The sequence below is a fragment of the Rhinoraja longicauda genome, chromosome 1 (genome assembly GCF_053455715.1).
Source record: "Rhinoraja longicauda isolate Sanriku21f chromosome 1, sRhiLon1.1, whole genome shotgun sequence".
NCBI lineage: Eukaryota > Metazoa > Chordata > Chondrichthyes > Rajiformes > Arhynchobatidae > Rhinoraja > Rhinoraja longicauda.
Window position 1 is genome coordinate 108,450,893 of NC_135953.1, and position 18,750 is coordinate 108,469,642.

At 43.2% G+C, this 18,750-nt stretch overlaps 1 protein-coding gene across 2 annotated transcripts in view; it reads right to left on the reverse strand.

Moving 5' to 3' along the window:
• LOC144596114 (dihydropyrimidinase-related protein 1-like) overlaps window positions 1–18,750 on the reverse strand; it is a 46,751-nt gene that overhangs the window by 12,060 nt on the left and 15,941 nt on the right. For both annotated transcript variants that reach the window (XM_078404296.1, XM_078404298.1), the window contains exons 3-8: window positions 18,265–18,449; window positions 13,086–13,250; window positions 11,958–12,019; window positions 10,625–10,705; window positions 7,196–7,264; window positions 1,000–1,120 (exon numbers count right to left, since the gene is read on the reverse strand). In XM_078404296.1, coding sequence (XP_078260422.1) covers window positions 1,000–1,120; window positions 7,196–7,264; window positions 10,625–10,705; window positions 11,958–12,019; window positions 13,086–13,250; window positions 18,265–18,449 — 683 coding nt within the window. The remainder of the gene's footprint in view (window positions 1–999; window positions 1,121–7,195; window positions 7,265–10,624; window positions 10,706–11,957; window positions 12,020–13,085; window positions 13,251–18,264; window positions 18,450–18,750) is intronic.

The window sequence follows — 18,750 nt, forward strand, 5'->3', positions numbered from 1 at the left end:
CATCAAAAAGACTGTAGGAGATTGTTCAAGTTGGGGAGTCAATAATCATACAAAACAAAAACATTCTAACTTGCAGCAGCCTAACAGCATAACAGGCCTGGTAAAACAGTACTCATAAATAATATGTAGGGGTTTGAGGTAAATAGCGGCATTGAAGTGACTTTTGGATACGCACAAGGATATGCAGGGAATGGAATGATATATATCACATGTTGGCAGATAAGAGTTGGTCTTGGCATCATCTTCGGCATAGACAGTGTGGGCCAAATGCCCTGTATCCATGCTGTCTGTTCCATGCTCTATGTTCTATGTAAATGGAAGGCTGGCTTTTTAACTCAAGGAAACTGGAGTACAAAGAGATTATGTTTCAGCTGTAGTGGAGAGATGCCCGTCTACATCCCAAGTACTTCCTACTTGGACATCCCAAGTACTTCCTTGTTCCTCAAGGAAGCTGCAGTGCTGTTTCATCTAATTGATGCCAGACATAAAGTTAAATGATGACAATGTGCTGCTTCATTTTGGCTATTATTCCCTTGGCTATGTTTGTTCTAACATTGCGAGATAGCCAATGTTGTGGTGTATATGTAGAATAACAGGCCCCATTTCAACCCTGGAGTAACTCCATGGGTTATGTAGCATCTCAGAAGAAAAGGAATAGGTGACGTTTTGGGTTGAGACCCTTCTTCAGACGACCTGAAACGTCACCTATTGCTTTTCGCCAGAAATGCTGCCTGACCTACATTTGGTGTCTTTGGTGTAAACCAGCATCTGTATTTCCTTCCTACACCCATTTCAACCCTGTCTGCCCTCTGCAATAAGACCGGCTGGATTTAAAATGGCAACTGTGTTTCAACAGGTACAAAGTCACTATATGGTGTTTTAAAAAAAAAACAGATATCCATGAGTTGAATCCTATACTGGAACACAATAGCTAACATATTGCAGGGAAGATGCTCTGAATTCCACGAGGATAGGATATGGAAGATGTGCACGTTTTACCTTTCTTCCTGGCCTGGGCAATCACATCCGCTGCACTCTTACTCATCACCTTGGTGATGTACAAGGGACAGTTGGTCCGATTGGCGATAGTGATAGCACGGTAAACAGCCTCAGCCTCCAGCTTTGAAAAGAGAATGCACAGCGCCAATTATAAAGCAAATTCACAGAGTAAAAAAGACTTAATCAATTTAACCATAACATTTTAAAGTCCTCTATTCCGTTCTATAACAATGACTTTATTAATTCACTGAAGATAGACACAAAGTGTTGGAGAAACTCAGTGGGTCAGGCAGGATCTCTCTGGAGAAAAAGGATGAGTAGCATTTCAGGTCAGGAGCCTCCTTCACACTGAGAGTAGAGGGGAGGGAACTGGAGGTACGAAAAGGCCAGAACAAAGCAGGGCGGGTAACAGATGACCAAGGAAGGGTGCAGGCCATAATGGCTGGGGAAGAGGTGGTAATGAAGGGATACAAGGATGCAAACAGTGAACTAGTAGACTAGTAGGGGGCACAGGCCGGGGGGGGGGGGGGGGGGGGGAAGAGGAAGGGAATCCAGGGGTTTCTCAAAATGAGAGAAATCAATGTTGCAAGCTGCCAAAGCGAAGTATGAGGTGCTGTGCATTCACTTTCATCAGGACACATTTAAATTGTCCATATTCCTGCATTTGCTTGTGACATTAAGCATTCAGGTGCCATCTTTTGTACCAAGATATCAGCAGATTTGTACAGCAAATGGACAGATTGAATATCCAGGCATAGATGTCTTGGGCCTCAAGATTGATTGAATTAATATCATGGACTCAGATATACATTATGTCCTGGCACATTTGCAATGTGCAAATGTGAGTTCAAACACTTCAGATAAAGAATACATTAACGATTTCTCTATTGCATCTAGACTTTCTCATCTAGCCAGTTTGAAATGTGTTGTCTGGTAAAGTTATAAATGACTTTTTTTTAAATCTCTTTGCCCTTTTTACCAGACAAGTTCTAAATAGTAACTTAAAAAAATTACATCAGCTACTTCATTCATCTAAAATGTAAATATGATCATCAAGATATGATAGTAGATACCTCTGTAACTAAAAAAATACTACAGGCCAGACATCCTGGAGCTGAAACAGTACCCAGACGCTGCACTTTCTAGGTACAGAGCCTGAGACTGCCCATTTCAGACTTTAAAAATTAAACACAGTAATCAGGTTGTCGCCAACCTACACACAGAAACCTGGTGTCAAATTCCAGCTTAAATATGTATTCTCTAATATTTATTAATGTGCCCTGTAACGGGAAACTGCAGCAACTGGGTATTGCTCCACCACATGGGATGTTTAGGCTGTAGTCTTTTAGTTATCGAGCTGATGGAAGTTTGTTTCCTGTAATTCTAGCACAGCTGTAATTATTATGTTAAAACTGAGGAAGCCCGATATTTTGGCAGTGAACAGCCAGCTATGTAACTGTGTTGCACAAATGAGGAGTGCTCTCATCCAGTGCAAAAGTATAGCTGGAGCCATGGCAAATTTGCAACAATCAGTGTCAAGTTTACTTAGGCAAATGGATGACATAGTTAGTAGAGTTGCTGCCTCACAGCTCCAGTGATCCAAGTTCAATCCTGATATAGGATGCTGTCTGTGTGGAGTTTGCAGGTTTCTCTTTTGACTGAGAGAGATTACTCCGGGTGCTTCAGTTTCTTCTCATAACTCAAAGGCACGAGGGTCGGGAGAGTGCTTAGTTGCTCTAAATTGCCCCTCATATTAGAGGAGTAGTAGAAACTGAAGGGAATTGATGAAATGTGGGAAGAAAATTGTAATTATTGTAAATGGGTGCATGATAGTCAACATAGACTCGATGGGTCAAAGGGCCTGTTTCATGTTATGTGTCTCCATGAAAGAGATGGCAAATTAAATATTTCCATGGTTGTGATTCTTCACATCTTTACCTGACATGGAAGGCAGCTGTTCAGCACGTTGAGTCTATGCCAGATCTCAGAGCTATCCCATCCCCTATTTTTCCCTCCCCCCCCGCGTCCAAACGCAATTCCCCCGAGGCTTTTTCTCTCTCACACATGCTAATCAACAATAGGGCGGCACGGTAGCGCAGCGGTAGAGTTGCTGCTTTACAGCGAATGCAGCGCCGGAGACTCAGGTTCGATCCTGACTACGGGTGCTGCACTGTAAGGAGTTTGTACGTTCTCCCCGTGACCTGCGTGGGTTTTCTCCGAGATCTTCGGTTTCCTCCCACACTCCAAAGACGTACAGGTATGTAGGTTAATTGGCTGGGTAGATGTAAAAATAAATAAAAAAATGTCCCTAGTGGGTGTAGGATAGTGTTAATGTACGGGGATCACTGGGCGGCACGGACTTGGAGGGCCGAAAAGGCCTGTTTCCGGCTGTATATATATGATATGATATGATGATATGATATGATAACACGCATTCGATAATTCTACCAGACACTAACACAAGAGGTAATTTACAATGGCCAACTTATGTAACAACAAATGAAACTGAGGGCTGTGTGAACACACAAAGTAAACCTTTGGAGTCAAAGGAAGAATAGGTAAACTCAACACAGACAGGATTGTTGAAATTGAACCTGGGTCACTGGAATTGTGAGGAAGCAGCACTACCTGCAGCAACTCGCTAATCAACCTTCAGAAATCACAGGCTTGTGTGGTTCTGTCTTCGGGAAATGTTGTGTTGAAAGATCACAGTCCACGGTCCTTTTGCTCCCAGATATTGAGGGGCCAAGTCCGGTGGAGAAACATCTCAAACACAAGGGTGTACTACCCAAGAGGGGTACGTAAGTGGCAATGGTGCTATGTACTAAAAACAAAGTGGTCACTCTACTGTGCACAGGGAAAACAACACTGAATGAAGAAACTGATCAACATTAACAATATAAAGAGCTATGCACTCTGTCCTTTTGTATATTTTTTTATTGCAAATAAAAATTTTGAAATTGAAAAACTTATTTGGCCTTATGTCTTTGTGTGGGTGTGTGCACATGTGTAGAGGGGCAGAGGAAATGAAGGTCAGGGGAGTAGGCGGGACAGAGATAGAATGTGGTTGGAGACAGTAAGACCGGTCAGAGTATAGGAAGGGGGAGGGGATGGAGAGAGAGGGAAAGCAAGGGCTATTTGAAGTAAGAGAAGCTCATAACGCTGGGATGTAAGTTACGCAAGCAAAATATGAGGTGCTTTTGCTCAAATTTGCGCTGGGCCTCACTTTGACAATGGAGGAGGCCCAGGACAGAAAGGTCAGATTGGGAATGGGAGGGGTTAAAGTGCTGAGCCACCGGGAGATCAAGTAGGTTAAGACGGACTGTCTGGAGGTGTTCAGCGAAACGATCACTGAGCCTGCGTTTGGTCTCGCTGATGTAGAGAAGTTGACACCTGGAACAGCGGATACATTAGATGAGGTTGGAGGAGGTGCAGGTGAACCTCTGCCTCACCTGGAAAGAATGTTTGGGTCCTTGGATGGAGTCGAGGGGGGAGGTAAAGGGACAGGTGTTGCATCTTCTATGGTTGCAGGGTAAAGTACCTGGGGAAGGGGTGGTTTGGGTAGGAAGGGACGAGTTGACCAGGGAGTTTCGGAGGGAATGGTCTCTGCGGAAAGCAGAAAGGGGTGGAGATGGGAAGATGTGGCCAGTAGTGGGATCCCGTTGGAGGTGGCGAAAATATTGGAGGATTATGTTGTATACGACGGCTGATGGGGTGGAAGATGAGGACAAGGGAGACTCTGTCCTTTTTACGAATGGGGGAGGGGGAGCAAGAACGGAGCTGCGGGATATCGAGGAGACCCTAGTAAGAACCTCATCTATAATGGAAGAGGGGAACCCCCATTTCCTAAGAATGAGGGCATCTCCGATGCCCTGGTATGGAACATATCATCCTGGGCACAGATGCGGCATAGACTGAGGAATTGGGAGTAGGGCATAGAGTCTTTATAGGAAAGAGGATGGGGAAAAAGTGTAGTCAAGATGGGGATCCACCGCCGGGGATGTGCACACATTCTCGGTGTCCGAGCATGAGGTGAGGTGGGCTCTGACGCGTGTGAACACGAAGAAAGCTGGAGGCCCAGATGGTATATCTGGGAAGTACTAAAGTCTTGTGCTACTCAGCTTGCTCCAGTGCTCACCACAATATTCAACCTCTCCTTGGCAAAGTCCGTGGTCCCTGCATGCTTCAAAAGATCCATCATTGTACCGGTGCCAAAGAATGCCTCTCCAGCGTGTTTAAATGACTACCGACCGGTGGCCCTCACCTCGGTTGTCATGAAATGCTTTGAGAGGCTAGTCAAGAAGCACATCTGCGCCCTCCTTCCTCGCAACATGGACCCACTACAGTTCGCATACCGTCCGAACAGGTCCACGGATGATGGGGTCTCCCAGGTTCTACACACCGCTCTCTCTCATCTGGACAGCCAGGGGGGCTATGTGAGGATGCTGTTCATTGACTTTAGTTCAGCATTCAACACAATAGTCCCCAGCAGACTGGTTGAGAAGCTGCTGGAACTGGGGCTTAGCACCCCTCTGTGTGCCTGGATCCTGGACTTTCTCACTGCCAGGCCCCAAGTGGTCAGGCTGGGGGAACACACATCTAGCTCCCTCACTCTGAACATAGGATCCCCCCAGGGCTGCGTCCTTAGCCCCCTACTGTACTCCCTGTACACACATGATTGTGGGGCCAGGTTCAGCTCAAACTCCATCATCAAGTTTGCTGATGACACTGTGGTGGTGGGCCGGAACTCCAACAACGATGAGAAGGCCTACCGGGAGGAGGTGGCTGATCTGGCACTCTGGTGTCAGGACAATAGCCTCCTCTTGAATGTCACTAAAACAAAGGAGCTGATTGTGGACTTCAGAAGGGCTAAACATCCAAGGACGTACACGCCACTGGAGATAAATGGGTCTATTGTGGATAGGGTGAGCAGTTTTAAATACTTGGGAGTCCGCATCGCAGAGGATCTGACGTGGGCAACGCACATTGCCGCACTGGTGGGTAAGGCTAAGCAGCGCCTTTACCACCTTAGACAACTGAGGAAATTCAGAGTGTCTCTGAGGATCCTTCATTGCTTCTACTCTGGGGCTGCAGAGAGCATCCTGTCCGGCAACATTACAGTCTGGTTTGGGAACAGCTCTGCCCAGGACAGGATGGCCCTGCAGAGAGTAGTGCGTTCGGCAGAACGCACCATGGGAACTACACTCGTCCCCCTGCAGGACCTATACATCAGGAGGTGCAGATCCAGAGCAAGCAAGATCATGAGGGACCCCTGCCACCCCAGTAACGGACTGTTCCAGATGCTACGATCAGGCAAAAGCCTCCGCTGTCACGCTGTGAAAACGGAGAGGATGAGACGGAGCTTCTTCCCACAGGCCATCAGGACTGTCAACTTTTATAACCCCAGAGACTAAATTTTTGTCGACACTAATAGTAACTTATTAACTTTATTTATATGCTGTAACTGTAATTCTTTTTGTGCACAACCCGCAGGCATTGCCACTTTCATTTCACTGCACATCGTGTATGTGTATGTGACAAATAAATTTGACTTGACTATGGGAGTCAGTAGGTTTGTAGTAGATGTCGGTCAATAGTCTGTCTCCTGTGATGGAGATGGTGAGATCTAGAAACGGTAGGGAGATGTCGGAGATGGTCCAAGTAAATTTGAGAGCGGAATGGAAATTAGTGGTAAAGTTGATGAAGTCAGTGAGTTCCACATGGGTGCAGGAGGCAGCACGAATGCAGTTGTCAATGTAGTGGAGGTAGAGTTTGGGGATAGGACCAGTGTAAGCCTGGAACAGGGATTGTTCGACGTACCCTACAAAGAGGCAGGCAAAGCTTGGGCCCATAGCTAAGCCTTGGATTTGGAGGAAGTGGGAGGAGTCGAAGGAGAAGTTGTTGAGGGTAAGGACCAGCTCTGCTCAGCAAAGGAGAGTATTGGTAGATGGAAATTGGCTGGTTCTGCAGTCGAGAAAGAAACGGAGGGCTTTAAGACCCTCCTGGTGGGGGATGGAGGTGTAGAGTGACTGGACGTCCAAAGTAAAGATGATGGAATGGGGGCCTGGTAAACGGAAGTCATTGAGGAGACGGAGAGTGTGTGAGGTGGCTTGGACATAGGTAGGGAGGGATTGGACCTGGGGAGATAGGATGGAGGACATAGGTAGGGAGGGATTGGAGGAAATTAAGGCTTTACCTCTTCTGGCCTGCTCAACACGTGGCCTTCAGGTCCTGTTATTCCCAATGCCAAGATCCGCTTTTGCTCCTAAAAAAATAACATTCATTGCATTGATTAGAATTTTTTTTAAAGTCAACTTTCTGAAAGGCATTGCTGCTAACCCCAAAAAAATTATTTCACATTTAACTGTCCCAAAGTGTTGGTGTGTTACATTTAATCAATGGAGAGGCACAAATGAGCACCTAAAAAGTCTATTACCTTAATACGAAGGATTTAAAAAAAGCATGTTTAGTTGGAAAGCACTTGTTGCTCGTTAATACACTTTTAATATGTGCACCAACAGTGTACAAAAGCAGCAGCTCCTTGGAATTGCTAACGTGGTGCTTCTATTTGAATCTTATCTTTTGAACACAACATAGACATCTACTCCAAAGACAAAAGTCATCTTGAAACAGAAAGGAGACATAATTGGCCTCATGATTCCCTGTTAATGTAACTCATCCACAATTCAACTTGTTGTTAAGAAGGCTTTAGTCTTCAGAGATACAGCATGAAAACAAGCCCTTGGGCCCACTGAGTCCATGCTGATCAGCAATCACCCTGTACACTAGCACCATCCTACACACAAGAGACAATTTACAACTATTACCAAAGCCAATTAACCTAAAAACCTATACATCTTTGGAGTGTGGGAGGAAACCAGAGCACCCGGGGAAAACCCACACGGTCAAAGGGAGAACGTAGAAACTCCATACAGACAGCACCCATAGTCAGAATCGAACCCGGGTCTCTGGCACTGTAATGCAGCAACTCTGCGCTGTGCCACTGTGCCGCCCACAGTTGGCTTCTTTGTCAGGCCTTCTGATGTCATCTTCACCAGAGATGTGAATGGCATAATCCAAGTCACCCCTTAAAGTGAAGACTAAATAGTTGTGGGATCTGTCGTTCTCAATGTATAAATCCCCAATTACAAGAATCCAGCAACATTGAGGCACTGAGGTAGAAACAACAAACCCATGTTCCTTTTTCCATAAATGCTGCCTGGCCTGTTCAACAGTTCCTGTTCTCGGGTCATTTTACATATTAAGTTGGAACTTGCTTTTCATGGTCTTTAAGTTCTGATAGCATCGTAATCTTACGAAGCTCCCTCACTTATATTGAGTTCAAAACAAATTGGCAAATGTAAACATACTGCTCTGTAAAACCCATAATTAAAAAATAAAGTATATATATAAGAAAAACAAAGATAAATAAATAGATTTAGCTGGTAGATGCAGATTCACGATACCCATGAACCCACTACAGCATTACCATCAGAAACATACATAATACCTCTCTCTACATAATGCACAATGACTGCTTTAACACTGATGCCATTAGCCCTCTTGTTCTACAGATGAATCCTGAGTGCTAAGAGAGATATTGGTGCATTACTTACTGACCAGACGTTTAGGGGTTTTGAATGAATACGCTGACCATATTCTGCACTACTGATGAATATTTGTAAATTAAAACTACTCCCCTCTTTGGAAGTGACAGCTGAGTGGATCTGGGGCACAGAAACAAGCCCCAATATCATTCCTTGTATTTATCAGCTTATAGTTAGAAAGGTTTGTCTGGCAGCCTGCCGCTATGCCTCAAGCTAATTATGCGGCAAGTCTGGATACAACAACGTCCTTTATGATGGAAGTTGGAGGAAACCTTTTAGTAACAGAGTCTCCAGTCCCTTATTGCAAGATGAATGATATAGAATGATATTGTGGGACTCAGAACACCAGTACTTTGTACATCAAACATATAGGGACTTCACAGGTCAGCAGAAATGATTTTTGTTTAAATCCTGCACATGCTGGAAATCTTGAGTAGAAATAATAAAACGATGTCTGGAAACACTTAGAATGTCAGGTAGTGTCAACTAACATTTCAGATTAAAGACGCCATCAAATTTATTCTGATGGTCGGCCTTTGACGTGTAATGCAAGTCAGTTTTGCTTTCCACAGGTTTGCTGAATTGGAGCACTTTCATGCAGGGTCCCAGCAATTTGTGACTGCTGACCACTGCCTTCACTTAAAACATGTGTTGAAGTTTTCAGAACAGAACATTGGAGTGCAGCAATAGAAATAGCAGGGAAAGCTATTTTTAAAATGATTACCTATGTGGATTATGGAAATTTGGAAACCTATTCGATAAAGATAAAATAATGCCATGTCAACTGCAAATTTAACAACTAAAAATGATATGATTCTTTAGTAACCGAGAATTAGCATATAACTAGACCAAGTGGACCCGTTGGACCCACAACACATTGGGTTGCCATTGTGAAGTGGGAAAATGGCGCTTTTTTCTTTAAAATAAATGGTTTTTAAACAATATATATATAAATCTCAATGAAAATCGCGATTTTTCTTTAAAATTGTGTCTTTTTCTGCATTGGTCTAGCACCCTCCCCTCCCCTCCCTCACTCCATCCCCACAACCGTCCTTCTTCCCCACCCACTCCTCCTCCCACCCCCCAGTCACCCACTCCATCGCCCCCTTATCCCCCCCTCCATTCTTAGGGGCTCCCCGGCGGCGCCGCCATTCCTGCCCGTCGGGTTTCCATTGTGACGTCGAACATGGAGGTATTACTGCGCATGGGCGGCTGACGGGCACAGCAAGTGGAAAAGGGATTTATTAAAGTTTAAAATGTGAATCACAAAATATAACAATTTGAACGTTAATGTAGGAATTTTCAATATCAGCATAATTTCCCCTTTTCACAACAGGAAGGAGTTGTCGATAATCGCCACAACAAATGGTAAGAATGCCGCCAAAAGGCTCATCGTTCTTTTTGCATAGATCTCGAAGAGTTCTGTTCACCACTTCAAAGCTCCCTCCTAATCATCGGGCACACATCCCAAACAATCAGTCTCACACTCCTGATCAAATGAACCATGTTGGAGTTCTTCTCAATGTTGCACATTGTATTATCGATCACTTCGATGGGTATCTTGAATCGAGAATGTGTAGTTCTTCCACCAGGCATCAATGTAGCTGCTATACCAGAGGATGCTACAGCAAAAGCAACATCAACTTGACCTCAAACTTTGGAGAGGATCAAATTGGTGAGAATTGTCTTGCCCATTCCTGCTGGTGTATCAATGAAAAACATTGAAGGAACATTCCTTTCCAAGCAGCTACACACATGGTCATACACTGCTCTTTGCTCAGCATTCAGCAGAGGCTCCTTCTCTCAACAAATGACATAGATTTCTTAACAGGCTAAAAAGTCTGCTGTACTCCTATGTTCTGTTCTGAAAACGCCTACTAATATTTTAAGTGTAGGCAGCGGTCAGTAGTGGTGTTAACAATCTGGGATGGGCTGTAGAGTTTATCTGTGCACCTCTCAAAAACCTGGGGAGCTGGCACCATCCCTCAGTGAGGTGAATCAAAACAACAGCCACTCACCTCTGCAATCAACTCTCCATTTTCTGCATGGAGCATGATGATAGCACCCAGGTCCTTCAGGAAACTAAATGCCTCATAAAGCTGGAAAAAGAAAAATACAAATAAATCAAAATTATTTCATCAGCTGCAACCATGTCAATGGCATGGGTGCCATTGTTATCCACACGCTGTCAACATGGGAAAAAAACTAGGTTTCTCTCATGTTGTCATAGTCACATGGCATGTAAACAGGCCCGTTGGCCCAACTAGTCCATGCCGACCAAGATGCTCCATCTATGCTAGCCCCAACTACATGCCTTTGGCGCAAATCCCTTTAAACCTTTTCTATCCATGTACTTGTCGAAATGTTTTTAACATGATGCTATAGAACTTACATGAACTACTTCCTCGGGTATGTTTTGTCTCATTCTAAGTTTTGTTAAGTAAAGCAGAAGCTTGAACGGTAAATATGGGCCCAAGTAGCACTCTTGTTCCAAGAGCCATCTTGAGTGCTGAAAGGGATACAAGTGGCGCAGCGGTAGAGTTGCTGCCTTATAGCGCCAGAGACTCCGGTTCAATCCTTACCACAGGTGCTGCCTGTACGGAGGTTGTACATTCTCCCTGTGACTGCCTGTGTTTTCTCTGGGTACTTTGGTTTCCTCCCATATTCCAAAAATGTACAGGTTTGTAGGTTAATTAACCTGTAAAATTGTCCCTAATATGTAGGATAGAGCCTCTTGGGGAATCACTTGTCGATGTGGACTCACTGGGCCGAAGGGCCTGTTACCATGCTGTATCTCCGAAGTCTAAACTGCATTACTTACTGATCAGACATTTAGGGATTAGGGATGAATACACTGAGCACGTTCTGTTCTATTAATACAGATGGATATTTGTAAGTTAAAACTACTTTCTTCTTTGTAAGCCATAGAATAGAATATCTAGGGAATAAATACCAGCCAAAATATAACTCCTTTTACTTATCAGCTAATGGAAGGGTAGGTTCTGGCATTTTATCACTATGACTGCAGGCCAATATTAGGACGTGTGCACAAGTACAGAGCTGCTGACTGATATTAAAGCAATAATTTGCAATGGGTAGATCAATCCTCCATCAAGGACTATCAACCTGTCAATCTAATGCCAAGCAACCTAAACACAGCACCTATCAGCCTCTCAATGAGGCTTCTGTCCATAATCCCATTCATTAAGTCCAGTAAGTTTTCAGATAAACACAGAACGCTACATAATGTTTCCCATTTCCCATGGGTCCTGGTGGAACCTACATGTGCCATCACAGGGGGACCTTTGGAGCACATAAATCCTCAAATAAAGAAAGTCATCTTCTATTTACCTCGCTGTCTGTCAGCTGGAATGTATCCTTATACGCCATGTAAACTTGAAATGAATTGATATCTGTTTTTGAAACAAGAGAAAGTATATTTTAGAACCAAAATTCTCAACCATCCGTTCAACTGAGCAAAGTACATAAATTGAAATAGTGTGGTCAAAGTACTCACAGACAATTATTTCAACAAACTCCAGCATTAAACGAAATTATTTAATTTTAAGGGACAGACATTTTAAGGGCTAATGGACACAATTTCAATGACCAACTGCTGAACTTGCAGAGAGCACAGAGGTTAGTTGTAGTCTAGCATGCCCACAGCCTGATGGAAACTCTACCGTGCAGCAAGCATTGTCTGTGCAGGAACTAGGATTTCTCAGACATTCCCTTTTGTCTGAAACTGATTCATTTCATGAGGTAGGTATTTATTTCACAAAATGCTGGAGTAACTCAGCAGGTCAGGCAGCATCTCAGGAGAGAACGAATGGGTGACGTTTCGAGTCGAGACCCTTCTTCAGACTGACTGAAGGGTCTCGACCCGAAACGTCACCCATTCCTTCTCTCCTGAGATGCTGCCTAACCTGCTGAGTTACTCCAGCATGTTGTGAAATAAATACCTTCAATTTGTACCAGCATCTGCAGTTACTTTCTTACATTTCATGAGGTATTTCAAATTAAAACCTATTCTCTGATTTTCTCCCCTCTGCTTCTGCTGATGTGGGCTTACAAGACAATTAAATCTGCAGAGACATTAGACAAAAACATTCTGCAACTCTCACTTTCGGCACACGAGATGTGTGCTGTTGCATACAGCGCCAATCCTTGCAACCATCTCCCAGAAGTTGGGCAAAAAATGTGTGAAGTGTAGCACCGTGGCATTTAGCAGTTTGCACATTAGTAGCCTCCGGGTTGCATCAGTGCTTAAAGTACTCTTCCCAGAGACAGTCTCAGTTCGGCAGCAGGGAAGGCAAAACCAGTTCTAGGCAAAACCTTGCCTCTTCTCCATTACTCAGTCTCTAGCTTGCTTCACTGCAGTCCCAAACAGCATCTCATCAGTCATTAGATTCTACGCCTGTCCCTTCCACTCATCAAGCAATGTCTTTGGCCGTTATGTTACTTATGAAGCGTGCTGACCTTTCTCTTGTACCAGGATCTCCAACTCTTCCTTGATTCCTTCATTCCATTGCGGAATATCCACGTGGAGGGAGTAGTCACAGCAGGAACAATTATCAGCTGCTTCATGCCATTTTTCAAAGGCAGTCAGCAAAGTAGCATTCTTGTCAGGAACAACATGGTCAACTGCAAAAAGAACATTTACAGAGGAATCAACACATTAAGAAAGTGAGTTGATTTTAGGATGGCTTTAAGGGACAGGACAATTGACAAATAAGCGCCATAGGTCTATTAACTTCCTTTCACTTTAAGAATCTATAAATTTTGGTTAGATAAACATGAGCCACTTAAAATGTCTTCGCTATTGACAAATTATTTTCAACGATCAATTAAAAGAGAATGAGTTTTGCATCAAAAATTATAATTTAATAAACAAAACTGAAAACAACTGAATAATAGACATTGGAATATCAGTATTTTGGGAATTGGAGAGAGATTGTTCTGACTTTGGTGGAGTGGGAAGATGAAAGAGACTATTTGATTTGCAGCCTCTCTATGCTCAGCCACTGGTAAATTATGTTACCCTAGTCCGGGTATTTCATTTCAACAATGGACAAGAGGAAAAAAAAACTCTTGAGGCTTTCCCAGCAAGGGATAATCTGGCCATTTCCAAGTGATTCCTGATAAACCCACAAGGAAGGGAGTCTATCAAGAATGGTTGCAATTTCAAAATATGCCTAATAAAGGACTCAATGATGCACAGAAGTAACCTTTTCTAAATGTTTGATTTACCGTTACTAAATCACCACCTTATTCCATGGTAAAGGAAAAGGTGAAGTTCTCGCCAACTATCTTTAAATATTCTCATGATAAAAAAAGCGAGATGAAGTATTAAATTATAATCAATAATTAAGTCATCCAATCAGACCCACAGCATTTTTACTGAATGCTACTTCTTTCTAAGTCAACTCACTCAGGAAAATGTGCTGGCATTACTAAAGCATCTGGGAGGGTGAAAGTGGTGGTATAATAGACAATCTCCTTATGAGATTATTTGCCTAGGCTAGCAAGTTGGGTGCATGGTTGGGGATTTAATTCATGGAAAGGTTCAATTGAAAGGAATTCTGCAGTGCCACCAGCACGAGCCTTTGATAAGGTCCCACATAGGAGATTAGTGAACAAAATTAGAGCACATGGTATTGGGGGTAGGGTACTAACATGGATAGAAAATTGATTGGCAGACAGGAAACAAAGAGTAGGGATTAACAGGTCCCTTTGAGAATGGCAGGCAGTGACTAGTGGGGTACTGCAAGGCTCGGTGCTGGGACCGCAGCTATTTACAATATACACTAATGACTTCGATGAAGGGATTAAAAGTAACATTAGCAAATTTGCAGATGACACAAAGCTGGGTGGCAGTGTGAACTGTGAGAAGGATGCAATGAGGATGCAGGATGACTTGGACAGGTTGTGCGAGTAGGCAGATGCAGTTTCATGTGGATAAATGTGAGGTTATCCAGTTTGGTAGGAAAATGACTGCAAATGCTGGGACAAATCGAAGGTATCACAAAATGTTGGAGTAACTCAGCGGGTCAGGCAGCATCTCTGGAGAGAAAGAATGGGTGACGTTTGATAGCACATCAGTCTGAAGAAGGGCCTCGACCCGAAACGTCACCCATTCCTTCTCTCCAGAGATGCTGCCTGACCCGCTGATTTACTTCAGCATTTTGTGATACCTTATCCAGTTTGGTGGTAAGAACAGAATGGCAGATTATTATCGAATGGTGTCAAGTTAGGAAAAGGGGAAGTACAAAGAAATCGGGGTGTCCTTGTTCATCAGTCACTTAAAGTTAGCATGCAGGTACAGCAGGCAGTGAAGAAAGCTAATGGCATGTTCACCTTCATGACAAGAGGAGTTGAGTATAGAAGCAAAGAGGTCCTTCTGCAGTTGAACAGGGCCCTAGTGAGACCACACCTGGAGTACTGTGTGCAGTTTTGGTCTCCAAATTTGAGGAAGGACATTCTTGCTATTGAGGGAGTGCCGCATAGGTTCACTAGGTTAATTCCCGGAATGGCGGGATTGTCGTATGTTGAAAGACTGGAGCGACTGGGCTTGTATACACTGGAATTTAGAAGGATGAGAGGGAATCTTAATGAAACATAAGATTATTAAGGGATTGGACACGCTAGAGGCAGGAAACATGTTCCCAATGTTGGGGGAGTCCAGAACCAGGGGCCACAGTTTAAGAATAAGATGTAGGCCATTTAGAAAGGAGATGAGGAAAAACTTTTTCACTCAGACAGTTGTATATTTGTGGAATTCTCTGCCTCAGAAGGTAGTGGAGGCAAATTCTCTGGATGCTTTCAAGAGTTAGATGGTCTTAATGATAGCGGAGTCAGGGGAGATGGGGAGAGGGCAGGAACGGGGTACTGATTGTGGATAATCAGCCATGATCACAATGAATGGCAGTGCTGGCTCGAAGGGCCGAATGGCCTACTCCTGCACCTATTGTCTATTACAATACAAGAAACCCTCTTTATAATGGACCATGGATTATGGCCAATTGTCCACTACAATCGAGTAAGATATTATCATCATTCAAGTAGTAGAAATAAACAACTGTGGTTGCTGGTTAATACACAAAAGGACACAAAGTGCTGGAGTAACCAAGCAGGTTAGGCAGCATCTCTGGAGAACATCGACTGGCGACATTTCGGGTCGAGACCCTTCTTCAGAGTCTCAGTTGGGAGCTGGGCCCGGAATCCAGGTGAGTTGACGGCCCCGGCTTGCTGGCGGTCAGGGGTGAGGGAGGATCGGCCGAGTCAATGCTCATGACCCACGGGCGGCCGGAGTGCTGGTAAGGGTCGGCGGTGGCAGTGGTGGTGGCAGTGGTGGTGGCAGCAGCCTGGGCTGTAAACAGCCAGGGAGGCGGCCCAAGCCAGGGGAGGTGTGGGCATTCGTCGGTAGGTCTGCCCACTATAACCTATAACCACTTTGACGCCTGACTTTGTGCACTAAAGGTACAGTCTATTTGCAAAAATTCAGAATCTTAAAATCCATATTATTACAATTCGCTTCAAATGACAATCATCAAATATTTACCGAGTAATGTAGAAGCTAATGTAACAAGATGTCTACATTAAACTCAATAGAGCTCGACTTGAATTAATTCCAACCAAATTTCTTATTTCAAAAACAGCACCTTCATCCAACACAGCCAAAGTTTAGTTTAGGTTAGATACACTGCATGTAAACAGGCCCTTCAGCCCACCGAGTCCACACCAACCAGCAATGTTGTACGCTAGTTCTATCCTACACACTAGGGACAATTTACAAGCTAATTAACCTACAAACCTTCATTGTTGGAACATGGGAGAAAACCGGAGCATCCAGAGAAAACCCACGCAGTCACAGGGAGAACACACAAACTCTATACAGACAGCACCCATAGTTAGGATCAAACCTGGGTCTCTGGCACTATAAGGCAGCAACTCCATGTGCTGCGCCACTCATTAATTGTGTTATTAATAGGCCTCATGGTTATTCCTCACCATTCTGCTTCTAAGAAATATGAGTAGGCCAAGCATAAAAGAGACAGTACAATACTGTGAGTAATGTTTCCACCATAACTTAGTTATCTGTTACATGATAATAATTGCTTAGACACAAAATGCTGGAGTATCTCAGCAGGACAGGCAGCATCTCTGGAGAGAAGGAATGGGTGACGTTTCGGGTCGAGAAACGAAACATCACCCATTCCTTCTCTCTAGAGATGCTGCCTGTCCCGCTGAGATACTCCAGCATTTTGTGTCTACATTAAATTTAAACCGGCATCTGCAGTTCTTTCCTACACATAATAATTGCTTAGTTTAGTTTAAGTTTAAAGATACAGCATGGAAACAGGTCCTTTAGCCCACCAAATACACCCTGACCATTAATCCGATGTTCCTACTCATTTTATGCTATCCCACTTTCTCAACCACTCCCTGCATATTAGGAGCAATTTACAAAGGCCAATCAACCTACAAACCCACATGACTTTGGGATGTGGGAGGAAACCGGAGCACCCGGAGGAAACCCATGCGGTCACAGAGAGAACCTGCAAACTCCACATAGACAGCACCTGAGATCAGGATCAATCCAAGGTCTGTGGGGCTGTGAGATTGCATCTCCACCAGCTATGTCATTGTGTCATCCAAAGTGTGCACATTCTCCCTGTGACCACATGGATACACTGGATGTTCTGGTTTTCTGACACATACCAAAGTTGGTCTGGTTGACAAATGGCTGCTGTATATTATCCCTAGCATAGATGCCTGGTGGGAGAATCTGTAATTGGTGTTTATGGGCATGTGTGGGAGAATAGGTCACAGGGATTTTACTGGACTTTATCTTGCACTAAACATTATTTACTTTATCATGTATCTGTACACTGTGGATGGCTCGATTGTAATCATGCATTATCTTTCCGCTGACCGGAACAAAAGTTTACACATGACAATAAAATAAACTAAACTATAAAGCCTCATCTTGCAAGGTAATTTAAGTGAGGTAAATTATATATCTCGTAGAATGACCTTAGGCCCGATGGAATGAATGGCTTCCTTATCGTCATAAGAAAAAAGCTTTCTTTTTTCAGTCTTGTGTATTATTAATAATGGTCCATTAAATATACAAGATCAGGGATGGGAAATGTGGAAAAAGGCTCAATTTATTTTTTATTTTAATTTTTTAATTTAAATTTTTAATTTTTTTAAAGCATATATACAAATAATAATAAACGACAAACTGGTTATAGAATTCTTACATAGCTTCAATTTTTAAATTTTTAAAGAAAAAAAAAAGATGAAAAGAGACTGAAAAAAAAGACTATAAACCAATAGAGAGAAAGCAAAGAAAAAAGAGAATTACAAATATAAAGATTATGGGGATAGATCCGGGAGTTAATGAGTATAGTTGTACATCCAACCCTAAACTCAAGTTTTAACTTTAGTTTTAAATTTTAGTTTTGTGACAAACCCATTTACTTTTTTAAAAATTCAATAAATGGAGACCATATTTAAAAAAATAGATCTGGTTTGTCAATTAAGGCAAACCTTATTTTTTCCAAATGAAAGGTCTCGGTCATTTCCGTAATCCACATTTTAATTGTGGGGGTTACTGTTTTTTTCCAAAATTTAGAAAGGCTCCATTTCTTACTGATCATTGTGGTTCCTCCTGCCAGGGCTGCCTTTGTTCCTTGAAAGAAGTCATCTACACTTGTGGTGTTCATATGGGGCTTCAGCAAGTAGGTGTTTGCATCAATTCCCCCTGGGATAACCAGCCTGCCATTTGCCTCGATGGTTTTCACACCAGTAGGAACTTTTAGATTGTCCCCTATTTGTCTGGAAGATAAAAAGAAACGCAAATCATAATGTACCCAAGCACAAACCAGAATTCAATGCAAGAGTAATCCTTGATAAATAAGCACTGGTGACAAAGAATATAGGCTTTGATTTAAAGAAAGCAACAATTTTTTTTTTTGACATTTGTGATCCTTTTTGAAATTAACTTGCAACCATTTTCTCAGTTCACATTGCAATGCAAAGTTGTGATACGATGTCAGGGCTACAGGTACAAAACCAGTAAGTCACATAAAAGTACTGGTGAATGCTGAAATGGTAGACAGGGGCACAAAAATCTCAC